Genomic DNA, 22000 nt, shown 5'->3' on the forward strand with positions numbered 1-22000 from the left:
TCAGATTAATTATATAATTTGATGATTTTGATTACGATTAGTTATATTATCATCTGTTGATTATGTTAAAAATTAGGTTATTTCAGATTTAGTTAATTTTAGATAATTCTGAAAAATATTAACCTGAATTCAAGTATGAAATTCTATCTATTTATAGTGTGCAGGTATGCTGAGAGTTATATTATTCAGATGTAAAAATAAAATTCGTTCAGGCATAAATAACCATTATTATTATATACAAGTTTAAACTAATATATATCTGGAAAAACTCTGGCTTGGAATCTACATGATATCACTGGCAAGATATTTGCATATTACACAAGGGTTATGATTGAAATTCCACTTTATTAGTTATGCTGTTTCGGATGTATCTAAATTTATTTATTTCCACTTTATATATTATTAATATAAGTATATAGATACAGATGGCATTGTGCCTATGTGGGATCAAATATGAAATTACTAACTAAATCAATTGTCTTTTAATACTAGTGCCAAAAAATCTCCAAGTTAATGCTAGGTATAACATGTCAAAAATTATTGTTGGCAGAGTTTTATTTTGATGACAGAAATCAATACATAAATCTAACATATTTTGTCTTTAATGGAAGATTGTATAATGAACTAATATTTTATTTCAGTGACAAAATTCTCATATATGAAAAAAATAATTACTAAACTTTGTATATAATAATATTTGTAAATATGTTTTTTACAATACAAGATTATATTTATAGAGTAACATAAAAAATATTTGTGTGTGTTGACTACAAAAGGCTTCAAGGTTTAAGTTCTTCATGGCTTAAGAAATGATTATCGATGATTCCAGCTAAAATGAAAAAAAATATAAAAGACCAGTTACAAAAAAATTAAAATATAATAAAATTCATAGATTTTATATCTTAAAAATTTTATCGTTTTAAATGTTAAATACTTAAATATTTATAAATAAATGGTCAATTTTATTAATTTCTCATTTATTATTAACTCATTCAATTTATTATTATTCAATTTAAAAATGTTTAAACTCCAAATACAGTCAATTCTACTTATTGTAATCACAGAAATTATCATCAGTTGGTTCACCTTATTATGTTCTCTTTTCGTGTTGTCAGCCTCAACATGTTTAAATGTCTTTTTTTTTATATGAAAAAATCATTTCTAGTAATTAGTATCTTAACATTTAGTTTTTAATTGTACTTTTAGTGACAAACATTTGAGTGGTGATAAACTTTTAGTGACAAACAGTGGTGAGGGTTTATCTCTGTGTTGACAGTACAGAGATGGAAGCATACAAGTACCAAATACTTGTATTAGAAATACTTTTTCCCATATAACAAATAGCCTACCTGATTTAAGTTAGAGTATTTCTGATAGATATTATTTAAACTACTAGGTATCAGAAATTTGAATTTTCAAGTACAGTATTTGAAAATCTTACATAAGTATAGTACTTGAAATATTTTAAAATTATTTGGAATACATAAAAATATTTGAAGTACAAATATACTAAACATCCAGAAGCCTGATACATAGATACTCAATCAAATGATCGCATTAAGCTATCAGGCTATAAATCTGCTATTATTAATGATTAAATACTAAATAATTTGGTATTTAATCATTAATAATAGATTTATAGCCCAATTGTTTAAGACGACCATTTGGTTGAGTATTCAAAGTACTTAAAAATGTTTGAAATTCTTAAAAATATATTTGCTATCCACAAAAAGTAGCAAATATGTTAATTTTGAAATTTTGTAACAAGTAGAACAATTCAAAAAATTTGATTATCTGAAGACTTTTCATGAAAACTTTTATCTCTTTCTTTATTATTTAACTACTTTAAAAAATTAAAAGTGTAGGTTTATTGCATTTTTATATTTTACGTGTTAATAGCATGAAGATAAATAAAGAGCTTGTAAAATTGGATATAGCTCAAAAAATACAAAGACAAACAATCTCCATGTAAAAGTCCTTTTACTAAGTGCTTTTTTATTCAAATCAATAATAAAGTTATTTATTTTATACATATTGTTTATTGCTAGGTTACCTAGCCTAGCTTGTAATTTAGGTCTTGGTTTGTATGAATTATTTCAATGATTTGATATTTTTTACGATTCTAATGCAGCACAGTCAGAATAAATAAAAAGTTCTAAGTAATTAAAAGTTCCTGGATTTACACCAATAACAATATTCTTTAGAAAAATCTGAGAATTCATACCATAAATGTTAAATATCTACTATAACTTCATTACAGTGATAAAAATGATTACAAATGTTAACACTTTAAAATTATGGTGTTATAACTTCAAAATCAGTATGTTTTAGATTCAGAAATAATACTTTTTATTATATTTGGTCTTTTATTTATCAATTTTGTCCAGATAAAAATACAACATATAACATAGTTAATATATTTTTTCTGATCAATTCTATGAAAGAATACTTCATTAAAGATTATATATGATTATTAACTTGTACTCTGAATAAGCTTACATATATTTACAGCTAATTATTGTAATTGTTCTAAGCATAAAATAGCCTCTTGGAACATAGGTTTTACATGTATGAACTTCCAATTCTATTTTCATTGCTTCAGATACAATTTTATAATTATTATTTTATAAACAGATAATTTTTTTAAAAAGATATCCAATTTTACTTAAGAACTAATTCAGGAGCTCGGTTTCCTTCATACTTAAAACAATATTTAAGATGAAAACAAGATACTTCTTTTTGATTTGTTTTACATTTACTGTGAGTAGAATTTATTAAAATATGTTGGATGCATAATTCCATTCTTACAGATATAACAGGATGAGATCTAAATAGATAAAAATGAAGAAGACAATCTGTATATAACATTACATTAATCAAATAAATTTTAGTTTTTTGTATAAATTGTATAAATAAAGAAGTATCCAATGGAAATTTTTAAATAATATGAATCTAATCTTTCGCTTAATTTATCTCTAAATTTGATTCTGTTAAAAAGTATTTTAATTAATAAAATATCTATATGTTCCACGAAAATAATATTTTCAGTTTGAACTTTCTTCATAAAAATACACAGCGCCATCTTTCGTTTAAAATAAATAATTTATAAATATCCATAGTCATTCTATTTTATATATGTGCCGCCATCTATCGCATATATTTTGAATTATTTAAACTTATATCGAAAAATCGTAAATAAAATATATTTTTATCAACAAATTTGCTAACATTCATATAAAATAACAATAAAACATAATTATTATTATAGAGCCAATTCCATGTTTAAAGTATCTATGTTATGAACAACATATGCATCGAAAATAATATAAATAAAAAGGTTTTTGATATACTTTAATACAAACATATCATAAATTATTCGCTTGTTAAAAAATAAATCATTTGAAACATTTATAAAAGAATATAAAAGCTTTATAAACGAAATAAGACAGTATCCCAGTCACGTGACACCACACTTCCGCTACGTCACCCTAGTCTGACGTCACCGTTTAAATATCTGGTTTAAAAGGACAAAGGAAAATCCAAACAAATGAATATAACTTTAAAACTAAAACTTAATAATACTCTAAAATGAAAACATATTAATTAAAATATATAAATGAATCTAATAAAAGTAAATTTTTTTAAAAAAAGTTGTAATATTGCTATAATTCATCGATTTATATATTATTAATATCTACCGATTAATTAAATAAACTAATTATATATTCTAACAAACCGAATGTATATGAAAGAACATACCTACATGTAGAATATACGTACATGTTAAAAACGTACTTAAAATGGCAGCACTGTCGACTCAATAGTTGGATAAAAAAGAACCGTTGGAAAAATTTACTAAAATTAAAATTAACATCATTTACGATAAATGTAATAAACTAATACTTTAATATAACATAGAATTAATAGTATACTATCAAATACTACATTAACCAAACGTAAAATTTAATTAGATTAGATAAAATTGCAATTAATTTACAGATCATTAACGTAAACAAGAATATACGAATTTTTTACAGAAATAATAAAAAATATAAGCAAATAAATAATACACCAAATAAAAGTACACATACTTCCATATCAGAATTATCTGTTTTCATATTTTTAATACCAACGGTTGATTTTATACGAATTTTTTAAATAATACAAGTAAATTTTCCCCAATGACCTTGGAATTGGCCGAGAACCAGCGCCTACTCGTGTTTCGGCACTCCGCGAGAGCAAGAGGGTTAATACTCCTCGTTTACTAAACGTAGACTTTACCTGAAAGAGCGAGAAAAAGTCAAAATCGAAAGACGAATTCGATCTTCCCAACGATCATAGGACGACTTCCTCCGCGATTTATGGTTTCTGCCTGGCAGTTTGATATAAACAATGGGTGTCCGACTACAAACGACTTTTACCTATGTTTTTTTTAAACTAATACATTTTTCTCTAAATTAACCGTTTTTTCGCGTCTTTCGTGACGGGTCAGACCTGTCCGGTACATGACATTTCCATAAAAGTTTTAAACAAATACTGGAAATGATAAAAATAAACAATTTATGTATTTTAGTTCTAAAATACAAATAATACATACATAATACAAATTGATACGATAGAAACAATGATAGAAAAACTTGTTTTTTTTAATTTTTTATAAACTAACTCTATTCGGCGATTTTTCCGCAAAGTCGTTAATTACTTTATCATAAAAGTCGCTGGTCGTCGACTCCATCGACGTATTTAAAAGCTCTTTTTCTATCGAAAGCAACGCTAGCGACCACAATTTTTCCTCCGACCGCAGTGTTCCTGCCCAATGTATGAATTCGCTTCGTGGTCGAAAAACTACGCTCAACAGACGCACTGGTGGATAGTACCGTAAAAATTAATGATATTAAATCATATAATTCTTTTAGTGCGTCTTTGTTCTGATCGACATTAATTATAATACTTTTTATGTCTAAGAGTTACTTGTCAATATAGTCCGGACACAAATATAAATATTGCGACTCACTTACGTAATTTGAGATAAATCAAAAATTTCCCATAAAATTTACTTAATTTAAAAAATTAAAACACGCTTGGAAAATTGTTTTTCATAATATTAAAATTATTAACATCTAAAAGTGATAAAAATTCTAAAGATTTTGTCTGAAAATCTGTCAATATATTAATTACATATATTAATTACATATATTATATTACAATATAATTAAAAGAAAATTACAATTAAATATAACTTTGCAAAAAAACGTACATAAAAATAACATTGAATACTCTTTATTTTTTAAATCTTAAAACAATTCACTTAGTCAGACAGCTCCCTACCCAGTGGCTAAGGGATAGATAGAATCGTTGGAAGCGTTACACGTGTGTAGTTTCCACCAGCTAAACCGGCTGAAGTTGGTGCTCTGTAAAGCGCACGCGCCAATGCCCTCTGGCTGCTTTACACATTCAGTTATTCTCGCCGTGGAAGCTGTCTCGGATGCGCTTCCATTCCGCCACTAACATTCGAATATACAAATATACAATAGCTATCTTATCGTTGTTTTCACATATAGTATAGAATTTTTTAATAAGATACATAATGCAGTAATGATAAAATATTAATTTTAATTAATTCAAAGTACGTTAAAATATGAAAATTTATATTTTAGAAAATACAAGGGAAGGTCATTGGAAGATGGAAGCGGCGCTTCCACCGCTTCCAATGACGGCACGCCACTGATGTTTTCACTTTCATTATGTAAACTTTATGGATACTGTTACTTTGTTGTTTGTTTTTTTCGCACGTGTACTATAGCTAATTGCGCTGGCTGGAAAAAAGAAAAATACCAGTCATTCGTCACAACATTCTCTTTGTATCGTATTTACGTTTTAATTTTTTAATGCGGTTCTAACCTAGTCCCATGCATTATCGGATAGTGTAAACTTAATTTTAAAAACAGATTCAGTTCATAATAATCACCCGTAACAAGTTTAGAAATGTAGGTAAAGCAAATAATCAATCTAAAATGATAAAGTTGAGGTTGTTCTTATAGGCAGTCTTAGGGCTTATTTATAGGCATACAAAATATTTTTCAGTTTGCCTCCCCCATTTATTAATCTAGTTCACAATGTAACGGTCGGATGGCCGAGCGGTTAGGGTGACAGCCTATTGCTTCGGAATATCCGAAATGTATTCAGACAAAGTCGAAAAACCCCAAGAATTTTTCGGAATTTTCCGTCTCTCACCACTCGGTCGCCCCATTGTGGGCCTGGTCTAATCTATAATGGGCCTGCTCTAAAAGACCCCTAGGGTGGAAAGCGTTTTAAAGAATATCGCATTGTTATTTATGGCTACGGGCTGTTTACAATGCTTTGCTAATTTAATCATAACTTTTACTTAATTGAAACCTAACAGCTTTCAAAAATGCAGCATAAAACAAGTTTTAATAACCAGAAAAATAACTTAATAGACTTAATCTTAAAACAAAAAACCAAACCTAAAATAATCATAATCAAATTTATTTAACTGATGATTACGGAGTACCAAAACGCATCCGAATACCAAAAATGATACATAATTTATCATCGCGTCGGTTATAGAATTGATTATTATTATTATTACTATTAACTTTTAATTATAATTTTTATTCTGAATAGTAATTTTGAATATTTATAATGAAGCGAAAGAAAAAATTATTATGCAAATGAGCAGTAGATGGCAGAAGAATCGTCAAGATGGCAGACATAGTGGGAAGTAATAACGTTGCCTACATCGTTATCACGTCTGTAATAGCGGCATTTATTTTTATTTTTATATATTTTATTAATAGTAATAATAATGAAGACGAAAATTCGAAATCTTCGGATGGTAAGTATATGTTATAGAGCTTGAAAGTGTCGAATTGGTTGTAAAGTTTAAATTTTTGTTAATAATTTCGAATTCGGCATAACGAGGAGAGAAAAATGTAAAAATTTACTTAAATTATTTATATTTAAATCTAAATTTAAATAAATAAATCGTTCTTATGACGTTTTCGTACTGTAAGATAGAATAATGCAAATGAAACTAAAGTAATAACTATAAACATAATTGGAAAGAAAATTTGTTCTAATGTATTCAATATAAACTCTATTTGGAAACTATTAGCTATTTCGTATGAATGCTTTATATCAATTCTAGAAATAAGTAAGTGTAAACCGTATGTGGAATGATTATAATTAAAGTCGGTGGTACGAGTATGGCTCCGAATGAAGCGGTTGGGACCTTATCGGAGCTGTCGACCCTATCTGTAGGAGAAAAACTCGAGAGGAACCGGTGACGGTAATGTTACCTATGGTAGCAAATGTGGCGGCTCGTCTCTGAAACAGTGGGGACGCACGTTCTAATCTACCTAACCTATTCTAATAATTTGGTTGACAATAATTATGGTAATTTATTAGAATAGGTTAGGTTAGAATGTGCATCCCCACTGTTTCAGAGATGAGCCGCCGTTCGTTACCATAGGTAACATTAATCCCAATGACGTATGTTTGACACTTTGCGAGGTATAGCCCCGAAATCTGCTAATTTGCTATATTGAAGACTATCAAAAATGGAATAAAATTTAAAAGTAGAAAAAAAACCAGAATAATTTCTCAAAATGATGCTAAAAATCGAGTGTTTTCCACTGACTAAAAGCTCATAATACCGGAGAAATGCCATTCTATCGAGTACTTCTGGCCAACACTGAAGTGCTCTGTTAAAGTTATTGTGTATTGAATGAGTAATCTGGCTGTGGGGGCATTTTTACTCGGGTGCATATGCATTTGGAATCAAACTGATCCAACATTACTCTGATCGTTAAAATTTTATATACAAATGAACTATAGTGATCTGATTGATCACTATCTGAGTATACAAACGCCATCTAGGATCAACTGGATCACCATCAAACAAATCTGTGCAGAAGGTAGGATCGTTTGGATCAGATAACAAAGATTAAAGATGGAGATCTCCGTTGTTGAAATCGAGCTGATAGTTGATGGCAAAGAAATGTGTTTAACTGTCGACAATGAAAAGTATTTAAAACTTAATAAATTGTAAGTGAAGACATTATTAAAATATCTGATAAGCTGAGATGAAAAAAATAAGTATTAAGAGACTGTTTTGCATAATTGTATGGTAATGGCATAATTGTATTGAGTGCATAATTGCATGGAATGCACTCTTCCATTTTGCCATTATGCGAGCAGTTTTATTTATGGAGTAAATATAATTCAATCCTACGTATATACTTTCTGCCAACTAATAACACGAGTGATCTATGTCACATGACAAAGACTGATCCAATCTTACAGATTGATCAATCTGAAATGAAAAGTATAAGCACCCTGTTCTGCAGCTCTGATAAGGTCCTAACTGCAGACGGCCGGATGGCCGAGCGGTAAAGGTGGCAGCCTACCGCTCTGGGGACCGGGATCGAATCCGAATGGGTCGAATAATCCCCAGGAATTTTCGGGGGTGGTCCGTTCGGATATGTCGGGCCCCGTCCCTCACCACCCAGTCGCCCCATTGTGGGCCTGGCCGAACCCATAATGGGCCTACTAAAAGAGGCCCTCTTAGTGCCCACAGGGCGGAAAGAGTTAAAAAAAAAAAAAAAAAAAAAGGTCCTAACTGCATCATTCAGAGCTGCACTTGTATCATCTCTTTGAGATGTATAATTTCAAAAATGGATAAGTCCATCTTTTAAAAAAAATTAGTTAAGCATGATCTTATGTATGTTATGCTTTTCTCAATGATGATTGTTATATATTACTAAACCAGCCATAAAATAGGAAGAAGAGATATAAGGGGCTGTCTATAAATTACGTCCTCATTCTTCTTGAAATTTTTACTCTCCCTCTTCTCTTGTCCTAGTTTGTCCAAGTTTCCATAACTCCCTCCCCTCTTTGGATATCCAACAAAACTCGACCCCTTAAACCTTTATCACCTAATGAATGATAGATACCATAAGTAGAAACGAAACATATGAGAAATTTTGAAATAAATATAATAAAATGCATAAACTGTACAAATTTTAATGAAATATATGGACATCCACTGAAGCTCAACCCCTCTTGTCCAACTTGTCTTAACCCCCTCCCTCCCTTCCAGTGTGGACATTATTTATGGACAGCCCCTAAAAGGGGAATGAAAATTTGAAGTTAGTTTCAAAATCAGCCACATTTACACTCCTTTTGTTCCAGATCCAGAAAAAGTGGAATTGGCCAATTTTGAAACTGTGTGTCTCCTTTATTCAAAGTCATTAGTATGTCAAGTTGTTTGCAGAGGAATATAGTGGCTGAAACTTTTCCAAACTTAATATGAATATGCTTTGAACACAAACTGATTTTCTTAGGGGGGAAAATAATTCCAAAATCTTCAATAGGAAGTGTTTAGTGCTGTAAATGGAAAGAAAATGTCAATGATATGATTTCTAAGGGCTTGTTTGGAAATACTGACTGATTAGACCTAGTATCATTCAAAAACATTACCATTTAAGTTTCTGGTGATACTTCGATTTCAACTAGACTCGCAACTCTGGAAGGCATGATTACTTGATAACCAAACAGGGCCGTGACATGCTATGATGCAGAGAGATGGCTGCATCAGGCGGCACCGTAAGGGGGTGGGATATGCAGCAAAATCAAAATATTATTTGAACCATTCAATAATTAAAAACTTTTACTTGAAGCTTTTTGTGTATTGGTCTGTTATTCTGATATTGATGTATACAACTTATGATTTATCATTCACCTCTGCCTAAGTGCTTTCGGTACCCTTTGATTTCGGTTTATGGTGCATTGTTGCATTGTTGGCGAGCGCTTGCCAAAAGGCTTTTGACGTGACAGCGCAAAGCTTTTGTTTTTGTTTGTAATGTACTGTCGACTGCTCCTAAAAGCTGAGGTGGCAATTATCATAAAAGACAATTGCATGTGTAACGTGTTGATAGTTCTGTGTTGAGCTTAAATTATTGACAATATTTGATTTTAACGTTAGTTTGTCTCAAGAAGTAGCAAGTGGCTGTGCTGTGTTTAAATCAGATATATATCTGTATCAGTATAATATTTTTGCATTTGTACTAGTTCATTTATAGTAATTATGTATTATTATTGAAAAGGATTATGTTGTGACAATAGGACTCGAATTAAAAAGAAGCATTTGCATGGATTGAGTATATATCAGGTGTGGAACGTGTGCCTGTGTGTGATAGATAGTTATTTAAGTAATATTGGACTACTATTATATTGTGTGTGTGATAGATAGTTATTTAAGTAATATTGGACTACTATTATATTGTGTGTGTGATAGAGTTGCTTAGGAAATATTTGCATTTGCCTACTTTTGCATTTGTTATTTTTTGCTGTATTTTTACTAAATTCATATATGTTGAAGTGGAGAAAATACAATCACAAGTTAAGGAAAGGCATATGTCAAAACGACTGCTAGCTGTCAATTTGACAGATATTCGTTATCTATTTACTAGCAGATGAGCCCGGCGTTGCTCGGGCAAAAAGTAATGATAGTGAAGATTAAGATTTTTAGATTATAGCCGATCTTATCCATTTTCACCGGGTGCAAGAATTAGGTCTTCCTCTTCCAAGATTAATTAGAGAATTTTTACATGGTCTGAAAATATGTTGGATTTTCTGCAAAAATGCAAAAAACCGCATCTAAAATAGTACAGCAAAGCCGAGTTCTTTAAAATAATCCTTAACCCTCTCCCCGAAAATCCTTTCTTAGTGTGCATTCTCAAGGTGTATCCTACTAAAATGCAGTCAAAAACGCAAAAAAAATTGATTAAAATCATTATTGAATTTTAATGGAATAAATTTCAAAAAGATTTTTTATTAAATAACCTGTAAAATAAAAAAAAATCAGAATTTTTCATTATAATGGAGAATTAACTTATTTGATGATAACTTTACTTAAATTATATGGTTGATTTTAAATTCAAAAATCTAAAAAACTTGTTTGGAACATATTTCCAATTCAATACTTCAAATTTTTCGAATTTGGAACTACAGTAGAGCGTCGATAAGTGGAACGTCGGTAAGTGGAGTGGCCGGAAAGTGGAACGATTTTCAGTCGGACTGTGTCGTGCTGAATCGAATGTTTTTGATACTAAATTTACTTCTAAAGTATAATTTTCATGTTTAATATATTTATTTTGTTTGTACAAAATGCAGAAATAATTTTTAACGATACGATAGCCTTGATGATTATTATAAAAATTTTCATTAGGCTTAAAATCGACGAAAATTCAACACGAAGCGACATGCAACGGAGAAAAATTTGAACATCGGACAGGTTAATGTATCATTAACTGGAAGGACCCCAGTCCCCAATTGGTTCCACTTTTCGACGCTCTACTGTAATTCGAATACTCGTTCAAATTTGTTTATTTTGGATTTGTTGTTTATGGGTTACCCAAAAGGTGGAAATGATTAAAATATTTATTAATTGCCAAAATGTATATTATCTTCTTCTTCCTAGTATTGAGATCCTGCTTCTATGCAGGGTTTGCTTTCTTGCATGCCTTTGTCCATTTGGTACGGTCCAATGCGTCTTCTGGAGTGACATTCACCCTCCTCGTGTCATCTTGCAGTCAATCCATCCACCTCACCTTGGGGCGCCCTTGGGGTTACAGTCCAGGTGGGCTGAGTTGTACTGCTGTCTTTGCTACTGAGTGTTCATCACTATGCATGACATGGCCATACCATCTGAGTCTTGCTTCCCGCATATTTTCAGATATAGGGGCCACTCTCATGATCTTTCGGATGTCTTCATTCGGGATGTTCCAAAATGTATACTATATGTGCCACTATTTACTTTCCTTCTTTATTATTTACACTTTATGCTGACTACAACTTACTCTCTCCTCTTCTCTCAAGAGGGGTTGGAATTTCCAAAAATCTCTCTTTAGTGTGCATTCTCATGATGTACCCACCAAAACAAAAAATCGCATCTAAAATAGTACAGTAGAAGTTGTTCATCAGGTTAAGCTTTAATCCTCTCCCTCTCCCCCACGGGAGAGAATTTCAAAAAATCCCTTCTTAGTGTACGTTCTCATGTCGTACTTTAACTGTGTACCACATTTCAACTTTCAACTTCTAACCGTTTGGGCTCTGCACTTATTATCATCATCAACCCATCTCAATTATATTATAAGATCTTGTCCTGTTACCTACAAATCTTACTAGCTTGCAACTCATTTCTATCGTTACTTTATCTACCCTATTTTAATAGCATGATAAACATCATCATATTTAATCATTTTCAATGACCCCCTCTGGTCTTTGAGAAGGACTACATTTTTATTTAATATATTTATTACAGTATGGAACAGAAAAGGAAAAAATTGTCTGGAAGTCAATATAAAAAGAAATGCTTAAAGAAAAAGGGAAGAAGGAAAAAAGCTAAGCTATATTATGAAGAAATTCTTAGTACAAAAGTTCTGTTTAGATGAGCCATCCACATCAACAGCATCTGCTTTGGATTTGGCAAATGAAAACTCAGTGTCACCCCACTCACTTCCAGAAGAAGTTGTTGAGGAGAGCCAAAACATAACACCATCAGAAGTTCATCAAGAGCCGAGTAGCAGTAGCAGATATTAAACGAAATTTCTTCTGCATTATGGAATGCTTTCTGCATGTCGTCTGAAACTTGTCAAATACACTCAAACCTGTTTTTGTGCAATTTTTTTTGTGCGGTATACCAATTTGATTGAAATTCATATACTGCACAAAAAAAATTGCACAAAACAAATCGCACAAAAAAAGACCGCACAAAAACAGGTTTGAGTGTACTGGTAGAGTGGAGTCCACATCAAATTAAAGAATTAGAGTTTCCTATTAATAAAAAAAGGCATAGATTTTCACCCTTGTATTATTTGAAAGTGTTGAGCAATGGTGAAGTCATTGAGAGAAATTGGTTGATTTATTCTGTTACAAATGATGCTTGTTGTATTTTATTTGATAATTTGTCTGCTATTAGTGACTGGCCCAAAAAAGGCTATTCTGATTGGGGAAATCTTCCAAGAGCTCTCATGATGCACGAAAAGTCTGTAAATCACAGAGATGCTTTCAGAGCATGGAAAGAAGAATTGGACATTTGATTAAAACAGAAAAAACTATTGACGCTAAATATCAACGAATTATGGATATAGAAATTCAGCATTGGAAAGGAGTTCTAAAGAGAGTTATGTCAATAATTAGACTATTGGCCTCACAATGCTTAGCTTTTCGTGGAACAACTGAACATTTGTTTCAGCCTAATAACGAAAACTTCCTAAAGTTGTAGATTTGCTTTCTGAGTTTCATCCAGTTATGGAAGAACATATCAGGAAGGTTCAACGCGAGTCTGATAAATGGTCTGTGACTTATCTAAGCAATTATATACCAGATGAATTGATAAACTTGATGGGAAATGTAATTTTAAGCAAAATTGTCAAAATAACAAAAATTGCTAAATATTTTTTGATAATCTGCCGATTGTACCCAGACGTAAGTCATATTGAACAGCTCTCATTAACAATAAGAGTTGTCACTTTTAACTCCATTCAAAATAAATATGAAATCAAAGAATTTTTTATTAGTGTTTTTTTTTTTTTAGCTTGTGATTCAACTGGAGAAGGTTTGACAGAACTTATTCTGACACATTTGGAAAAAGTTAGGTTTTTGAGTTAAAGTGGTTTAGAGGACAACAGAGCTAATATGAAAGGAGTAAGAAAGGGTGTACAAAATAGAATACTTGAAAAATGTGATCAGAGGGTCGGCACCACGTCAGGACTGACACCACTGTATCCTTAAGGTCAATAGAGACTGATTGGGTTCCTATCTTGCTTGAGCGGTTGCGTATGTAGACTCCTGGGATCCAGGATGAAGACCGATTGAGAGACAACGCGGCCGAAAGAAGTGCACATTACAACTTAATTAGAAAAGAAAATATCTGTTTGTTTATATATTATTTACAGGGATTTACATTAGCTTTCAAATAGTGAGTTAAATTTTCTTTAGCTATATAGCGTAACATGATTGTGTATAGAAGTTAACAGGAACAATCAATTAATATGTTGTACTTCTTAAATTTCTCAACTTGACAAATGAAGGACTTATCATACAGGAAATGGTTTTTGGAAGAGCACAGCAAAATTAATTACTTTAAATTGTATCTTATTTGTATGCATTTTGGATCTGAACTCCTCTTCATTATGGGTTATAGTATATTCATATAATGTTGCTATTATGGGCTACTATGACAAATCAAATTGAGCCAACTCTTTCAAATTTAAGTTTATTTAAAAATCTAAACATCTATCTAAATAATAGGGAGCTTCTCCCTCCTACTTCATTCACTCACTCCACAGGCTTTGCCAATTTGTTTAAAACTTTCATAATGATTTATCAGTTTCTGGTTCTGTTATTCCTCCTCTTTTATTTTTGTGAAAGAAAACATGCTACAATTTTAACCTAAGTATTTTATATATAGAGAGTAGATATGCAATTTTTCCGCTAAGTTCCTCAAACGTGTTCCATAACATATTTAGTTGTTCATAATTGTGAATTGCAAAAATCTTGTTTATGATAAAAATACATAAATTATTGCATTTTTATCCTTATAAAATAGCATAAAATCCAACACTGCACATGTAGTGGTGGAACTCTTATGTTGGATTACTCAATGATAGCAAACAAAACATCTTCAACCTTCAATGAATAGTTCAGTTTACACTTTTTTCATGGTCTCTTCCCTAAACATTCAATTTCTTCAAATCATTCATTCATTTTCCTAAGGGTACATAAAGTCAGAAGACCTTTTCAAAATTGCTCTTATCATTGGAATTTTCAGTTCGGAGCAGAAATGTTACCATTGCTTATGAAGCTATATTATCAAAACAAAGCACATTTAGATAACTTGAAAGCCACTTGTGCTTTCACTATCCAAAAACATAACACAAAATAACTTGTCTTTCTTTATACCCATAAATCCTTTATGAAAGTTACGTTGTATTGATTATACTTTTTCTCTGCTTTTAGTACCAAAATTTTTTGAGCTTTTGTCCTCGCATAAATCACTTGAGTATGTTTTGAAGAGTGTTTTAAGTTTGAGTTTCAACCACTAGATGTCTCTGCAGATAACTTTGTAATTCAATATTCTTATTCAATCTCCATTAATATTGATTTTATAATCTAGATTGTTATTATCGTCCTCAAAAAAATGAAATTTACTATTTATGATACAAAAGTTAAAGTATAAATACAGTAAAACTTTGCTAAATCAAACTATGTTAATTTGAAGTCTTGTTAACTCAAAGCTGTTAACAGGTCTCATGCACAGTATATAGGGTTTTCTGTATAATAGGTTTTGTTAAGTTGAAATTGCCAGTACTTGGAAAAATAAGTTTAAGTTAAAAGTACTTTTCCTTGTACTGTACCTCTGTCTTTTGATAAGTTTGTGATCTTCATTTTCTCTTATATTTTGTATGAATACAGAAATTAAGGTAAACAAATGTTATGGCTCCATCGATAAAACACAATACTATGCTATTGCAACCCTCTGTCAACATCCTTTTACTGATTCTGTATGCCATTGGTGTTCTGATTAAGATATAAGGGAGCACCTTCACATCACTTTCAGAGGTGAATAAACTGTATAAAATTATGTAATCATTCAGTAAACAGATCCTTGAGAAATGGCTTGATAATGGGAAATTTTCAGCCACAGAAAAATTTGCAAAAATTGGGTATTAAACTCATTAACTTGAAGTCAGGATTTGCTTTTTACTCCTTAAACTTCAAATTAATGAGGTTTTACTGTATATAACAAATTGGATTTTTTATTGATATCTTGATCCCTTTCAAATGACCTTTCCATTATCTAGTTTTAAATATATTTTTGTTTTTTATACTAAATATAAAATATCATTTTTGTGTTCTGTTCCAAGCATTATTTTGGAGTCTGATGCTGATCCAAAAAAGGACTGAAAAAATGTCTCTGATTAAAATTTTATTAAGTTTTTAAAAAAACACAAAGCAGTAGGCCTATAACTTTGCTTTTTATATATACAATACTCCCTAAACCATTTTTATGTGGAATTTTTCAAATTTACCATTTTCAAATTTTATATCAATAGTTTATTTTACAGACTGTAATCAGGAATTAGAGAAAAAAGATAAAGGAAAGAATATAAAGAAAAAGAAAAATATTTTAGATAAGCATAAAGAAGTTAAAGCTCAATTTACACATCCATGGCTAATAACAACATTAAAAGGCCACAGTGGGAATATCCTTGATATGGACTATAGTAGTAATGGAAAGTATCTAATATCTTGTGATGAAGGTAATTTGCAAATTTTATAAATTAGTATTTTATTAAAAATTAACCATTTGTTTGATGACAATCTAAAACAAATTTGAGCAGCTATTTTGTTTATTAGTTTTTAATTTGATTAGTTAACATTTCTTTTTATTATTACATTGAAAGATTAATACTGGAAAACAAATATATTGAAAAGTATATGAGAGAGATTCTGACTATTAAAATTAAAATTACCAATATATACTATATATATATATATATATAGATTGTGTCATATCCCTGGTACTTCCTTACATATTGAGTCAAATGAGTAGCCCCAAATTAAAGATTGACTGCCATAAACACTTTTGTATTCCTGAGGTGTTGAAAAAGGACAAGATATGAAGATATTTATTGTAGTTTTTAATTGTGAAAAGTATAGAATTATACAATTATATTATAATAATCTCTACGACTCAGTTTTACATTCTTAATCAATATTTATCTTCTTTGGTGTTCTGCTTGTAGTAGCAGGTCCTTAAAACGTTTTTCCTCCATTCTTCTCTATTTTGAGTGCTGCTTTTGAGTTCTATAGACTATTATAATAATTGTTATTAGTGTAAATTATTGCTCTGATTATTGAGTATATTAAAATATTTACTTGTTGGAAAATTATTTCAGTTGGCGAAATTTTAGAATCTAAACATTTATACAAATTAAATATCATTTATATAGTTGAAGACTTATAAAATGTTTTAATTTGTTTTTAAGCAGATAGATTAATTAATTTAGGATTATAATATAGTTAAGACCTTGTTGTTTCATTTCTAATAAATGAGATGTAAGAAATATATCTCGTTTATGTATAAAAATATTTACGGAATTTTTTTATAATTAGATTGTTGTAAATGAAATCATCGATTTTTACTTCTGACTTTGAACGTTTATTAATTTAATTTAAAACTTACATATTTAATCAAAATTGTCTCCACCAACATTAATACACTTTTTACAATGCAACTGAAATGCATTAATGCTAATTTGGTAGAAGTCATAAGAATGAAAAGTCAAAAAGTCATTATAGGTACTTTTTATTGCATCCTTCTTGAAGACTTTCCTTGCCAAAAAACTGTCCAAATGTATTAAAAAAAAAAGTGATAGTCTGTTGGCAAAAAGTCTGGAGAATAAGATGGATGGGGAAGAATTTCACTTGAATACTACCATTTTTGTGACAAATAATTATTAAAGAACTACAGACTTCCAAATGATGCTCCTTATCTCTTTCACTGAGTTCGTAGTGTACCCATTTGTCGAGCTTCTCGACTTTCCCCGACATGTTTAGATGTCGAGAAATGGTTGCATAATGTCTAGTGCATTCAATCTTTCCACAATTTCCCAGACAATCGGGAAGTTCTGATTTAATGATCATCTTCAATTCAGATTTTTTGGCTGCAATTTGAAAAAACTGTAGACCTATAAATTTCCACTGTTGTCTGTTTGTTCATCATCTGCCTGTCTTTCCTTAATTTTGAGAACTGAGTTAGGTACATGAAAGAAGAGACCAGATATGGAAGACTTATGAGCAAGAGGCTCTGATTAACTATACATGAACTTCCGATGCAAACTGGAAGTCATATTATTTCAATTCAAAAATCTTCCCCTGAAAGGCGTGTGTTATATGACTGGCACAGCTCTGTTATTAAAGGAAAAGTATGATGTATGGTGGCAAAACAATACAGTACTAAATTCAGATAGAGAGCATATATTTTAAATTAAATAATTTAAAAATATGATTAAAAGTTTCAGCCTGGCATTATGATGATGTCACAATAAATAATTGCTTGTTGAAATTTTTATTCCTGGAATGAAATTTTTTAAACCAATGTCTGGTGGCCTGCTCACTCGCAGAACCTTCACCAAAAGTTTTATTGGTATTTCGGATTGTTTCGGCTGAATTATGTCCCTGCTTATACTCGAAAAAGAAAATTATTCAATTTCCTTTTTTCTACGTTGTCAGAAAAAAAATACTCTTAAACATGCGGAACTCACAATCTAAATGAGATTACATTTTTAAATTCATATATTATGTGTGCTCTTTCAATTGCAAACATACAGCACTGTTCACATGGAAAAAAGTTGAAGTACAAGGCCAAGGCCAGGAAGTTTACATCTAAAAGAATGGCCATTTCATTTGCAACAACCCAATATTTAATGAATATTGTTGATTCATAAAATATAAAATCTTATTTTACATCTTACTACAAATATCTGGCGTTTTCTTGCTTACTCGGTGAATTTGAACTGAGTTACAAATTATGGTTAAATTGTGAATTTAGTATATAATAGTAGCAGATTTATCTGGTGCTACCTATGCTAAAATAATCAAACTTTGAATATAATTTTAGTTTTAATGTTTAGCCTTATTACTTTTTACCTGGGTAATGTTGGATATCTCTGCTTATATTTTTATGAAAATAGACTTGAAGAGGAAATTCAGAGCCAACATTTGTTCTAATGAATTACTGGTAATCAAATAAAAGAACTGCAGTTAAATGGTAACAACACTGCCTAGCTAGTTTTAAGCAGTTGCATAACGATATATCATTTGTTCCTGATAATTAACTTGTTGTTTTATTAATATATTTTTAAAAAACTTGGCACCACGTTTACACAATAAAATAACTCATTCAGCTGCTAAATTGAGGCTACCAACTTTCCTTTTACTGATTGAAATGTTTTTTGACTGTATAGTTGAAAATGTTTCACTCTGTAAAAAGAAAGTCGGTATTTTCAATTTAGCAGCTGAATGAGTTATGTACTTTTATTAATTTAGTGTTTCTTAGTAGCGTTAAACTTGCCGTATAAATAGTTTAAAATATTCTAAATACAATAGTTATTTTAAAGTTAAGTATTTTTATATGAAATAATAAGATATAAATATTAGTTTTGATAATTGGTTATTAAAATTTAAAAGAATAGTTTAGTGTTGATATTGAAAAATTGTAAATTTGTAATATTTTTACTATAAAAACTAGTCTAATATTATGAATCGAAGCCATCTATTGGTTGTATTTGACTATAATCTCTTTGCTTTTATTCTCTGGAGGTGGAAGCATTTTGATCATTGAAAAGAAATTTCAAGAGGATCAGAATAGTCTAAAGAGCAAGAAGAAATGTGATTTTGAATTAACAAGGTTTCACGTCCCTTCAAAGTGGTATAAAAAATTAGCATACAGTGAAGAAAAATTATATCAAAAAATGAAACAATATGTATTAAGTAGAGAGGAACAAATGGAATATGGGTTTCCTGTAGAAAATCCAAATGAACCAGGCAAAGCATTAATATTGAAAGAAAATAAACTTCATAACAACAATGATGTAAATCCAAACCATCAAATTTGCTGTCGTTGTGAAACAGAGTTTTATTTAAAGTCAGATGGAAGCTGTTTTGCAGAAAAGGATTGTTTTTATCATTGGGGAAAAAAGAAAAAAACGGAAATAATAAATTCTAATTGCTCCAAATATTTATATTCTTGTTGTAATCGTGAAACAAACAGTAAAGGCTGTATGACGAGTAAATATCATGTCAGTAATCAAGTAACACGCAATCTCGATAAATTTGTAAAAACGAAATTACTTTCAGAGAATATAGAAAATTATGGAATTTTTGCATTAGATTGTGAAATGTGTTTTACTATTCAAGGACTCGAAATTGCAAAAATAAGTGTTGTACAGTCTAATGGTGAAATAATTTTTAACACACTGGTTTTACCTGAAAATCCTATAATTGATTATAATACTAGTTTCAGTGGAATTACAGAAGAAGACTTGATTAATGTTAACACCACTCTTGAAGACGTGCATGAAGTTTTGCTAAAATTATTCAATTCTAAAACTATTTTGATTGGTCATGGTTTAGAAAATGATCTTAAGGCACTTAGATTAATACATGATACAGTTATTGACACATCTATTGTTTTCCCACATTATTATGGACTTCCTTACAGGAGATCGTTAAAATCATTAGTCAGTCATCATCTTCATAAAAACATTCAAGAAAATGAAACGGGTCACGATAGTGCCGAAGATGCAAGAGCATGTATGGAACTTATGTTACAGAAATTATTAAAAGATAAAAATAAAAAATAATATGCATCATCTTGTATCATTTATTTCTAACGTCAGTAAATTTTACTCAATAGTGCATTGGGTATTTTATAAGTAAAATTTATAATATATGTATATATGAATGTAATTTATTCAAGATTTTGTATAAAATTTTAAATAAAATGTTTCTTTCTGTTTAAATTTGTAAAAATTAGAAGCAGTGTCATCTACAGAAAATTTGTAATTATTTTTAATGCAACCAAAGGAACCTAACACATTTTGTTATTAAATAAAATTATTTAAACTAACCAATAAAAATTTTCTTTAAAAGTACCCAGCAATAAGAACATCTGTAAATTTTAATTTATACAGGGTGTATCAGTACAGCAGTTACAAACTTTCAGGAGAGATAGAGTACACCTAGACAATGGGAAATCACATAGCAATGCATGGTCGGAAATGCTTTCCTGGCACGGTAGTGACGACACAAAACACAAGAAAGGAAGGACACGAACAGGGTAAGAAAACATGTTTATTATTCTTAGTACAGCAAAATCAAAGGTGTTCGAAATTACGACCCCGGGCCGTGATGCAGGCCTCACATCTTTGGTGCATTGAAGATTGACGTCGTCGAAAATACTGGGCGCGTGTCCTGGACTTCCCCAGCAGCTGCCACAATGCGTGCAACGAGTTCTTCAGCACTGTTAACGGGAGTTTTGTACACCAGTTCCTTGACGTACCCTCAGAGGAAGTAGTCAAGGCATGTGAGGTCTGGCGATCGAGCACGCCAATGCACTGGACCACCCTGCCTGATCCACTTTTGGCCATACGTTGCATTCAGGTGGAGACGCATGCCACTGCTGTAATAGACGAGGGCTCGTTGCTATGTGATTTTCCATTGTCTAGGTGTACTCTATCCTATCTCTCCTGAAAGTTTGTAACCACTGTACTGTGACTGTATATTAAACTGTATACATACAAATTTTTAACTAATGAAAAATTGTTTTTAACTAATTGATTGTTAAAGTTTCTAAAATTCTATTTTAAATAAATATATTTGAATATATATATAAATAAAATTTTTGTATTTAACATTAATTATTTAAATTTCTTTCAAAAATAAAAATTAAAAAACAAATGAAATTTTAGAAATAATTCTTAAAAAAATTCAGATTTGAATTTGAAATAGCCAAAAAATATGGACTTGTAGACTAAAAATGTATCTACTTTCCCATTCGTTCTTATGAACAAATTGGCATCGAAACATATAAATCCAATAACATAAAATTGATTCCTGTTTTTCATAAAACTGCTTAGGATTTGAGAATTTGAGTATTATATATAGGTTTAATTTCACAAATGTATATTTAAAAGTTTGGTTATCATAAAGTTAGGTAGTCATTTGGTTGCCTTTCCTTATTATTTTCTATGCACTTCTTTAAAGAGTATTTTTAGACTTGAATTTATCATGGTATTGTAAAGATATCTCAATTATAAAAATGCTACTTTTGGTGAAGTATTGGTTTTTCTGAATTCAAGTCTGAGAATTCTTTTTCTAAATTTATAAGGAAAATTGGAGAGAAAGA

At 30.3% G+C, this 22000-nt stretch overlaps 1 protein-coding gene and 1 long non-coding RNA gene across 3 annotated transcripts in view; one reads left to right on the forward strand and one right to left on the reverse strand.

The window, feature by feature from the left end:
• Positions 1 to 325: 325 nt before the first annotated feature.
• LOC136979981 (uncharacterized) lies at positions 326 to 3805 on the reverse strand. The gene is made up of 2 exons (XR_010881472.1): positions 3760 to 3805; positions 326 to 829 (listed from the first exon to the last, which is right to left on the reverse strand). It is a non-coding gene; the product is annotated as an uncharacterized lncRNA (long non-coding RNA).
• A 2879-nt stretch (positions 3806 to 6684) lies between these two features.
• Positions 6685 to 22000, forward strand: part of LOC136980003 (transducin beta-like protein 2) — a 40901-nt gene continuing 25585 nt past the window's right edge. Inside the window, exons 1-3 of one of the 2 annotated variants that reach the window (XM_067276023.1) lie at positions 6685 to 6856; positions 16155 to 16349; positions 19414 to 20756. In XM_067276023.1, coding sequence (XP_067132124.1) covers positions 6724 to 6856; positions 16155 to 16349; positions 19414 to 20456 — 1371 coding nt within the window. In that variant the 5' untranslated portion in view covers positions 6685 to 6723 and the 3' untranslated portion in view covers positions 20457 to 20756. Of the gene's footprint in view, positions 6857 to 16154; positions 16350 to 19413; positions 20757 to 22000 lie in introns of those variants that run through there. The other variant, XM_067276024.1, reaches the window with a different exon arrangement.

The sequence above is a fragment of the Centruroides vittatus genome, unplaced genomic scaffold, assembly GCF_030686945.1.
Source record: "Centruroides vittatus isolate TY-2023 unplaced genomic scaffold, ASM3068694v2 contig_658, whole genome shotgun sequence".
NCBI classification, from domain to species: Eukaryota; Metazoa; Arthropoda; class Arachnida; order Scorpiones; family Buthidae; genus Centruroides; species Centruroides vittatus.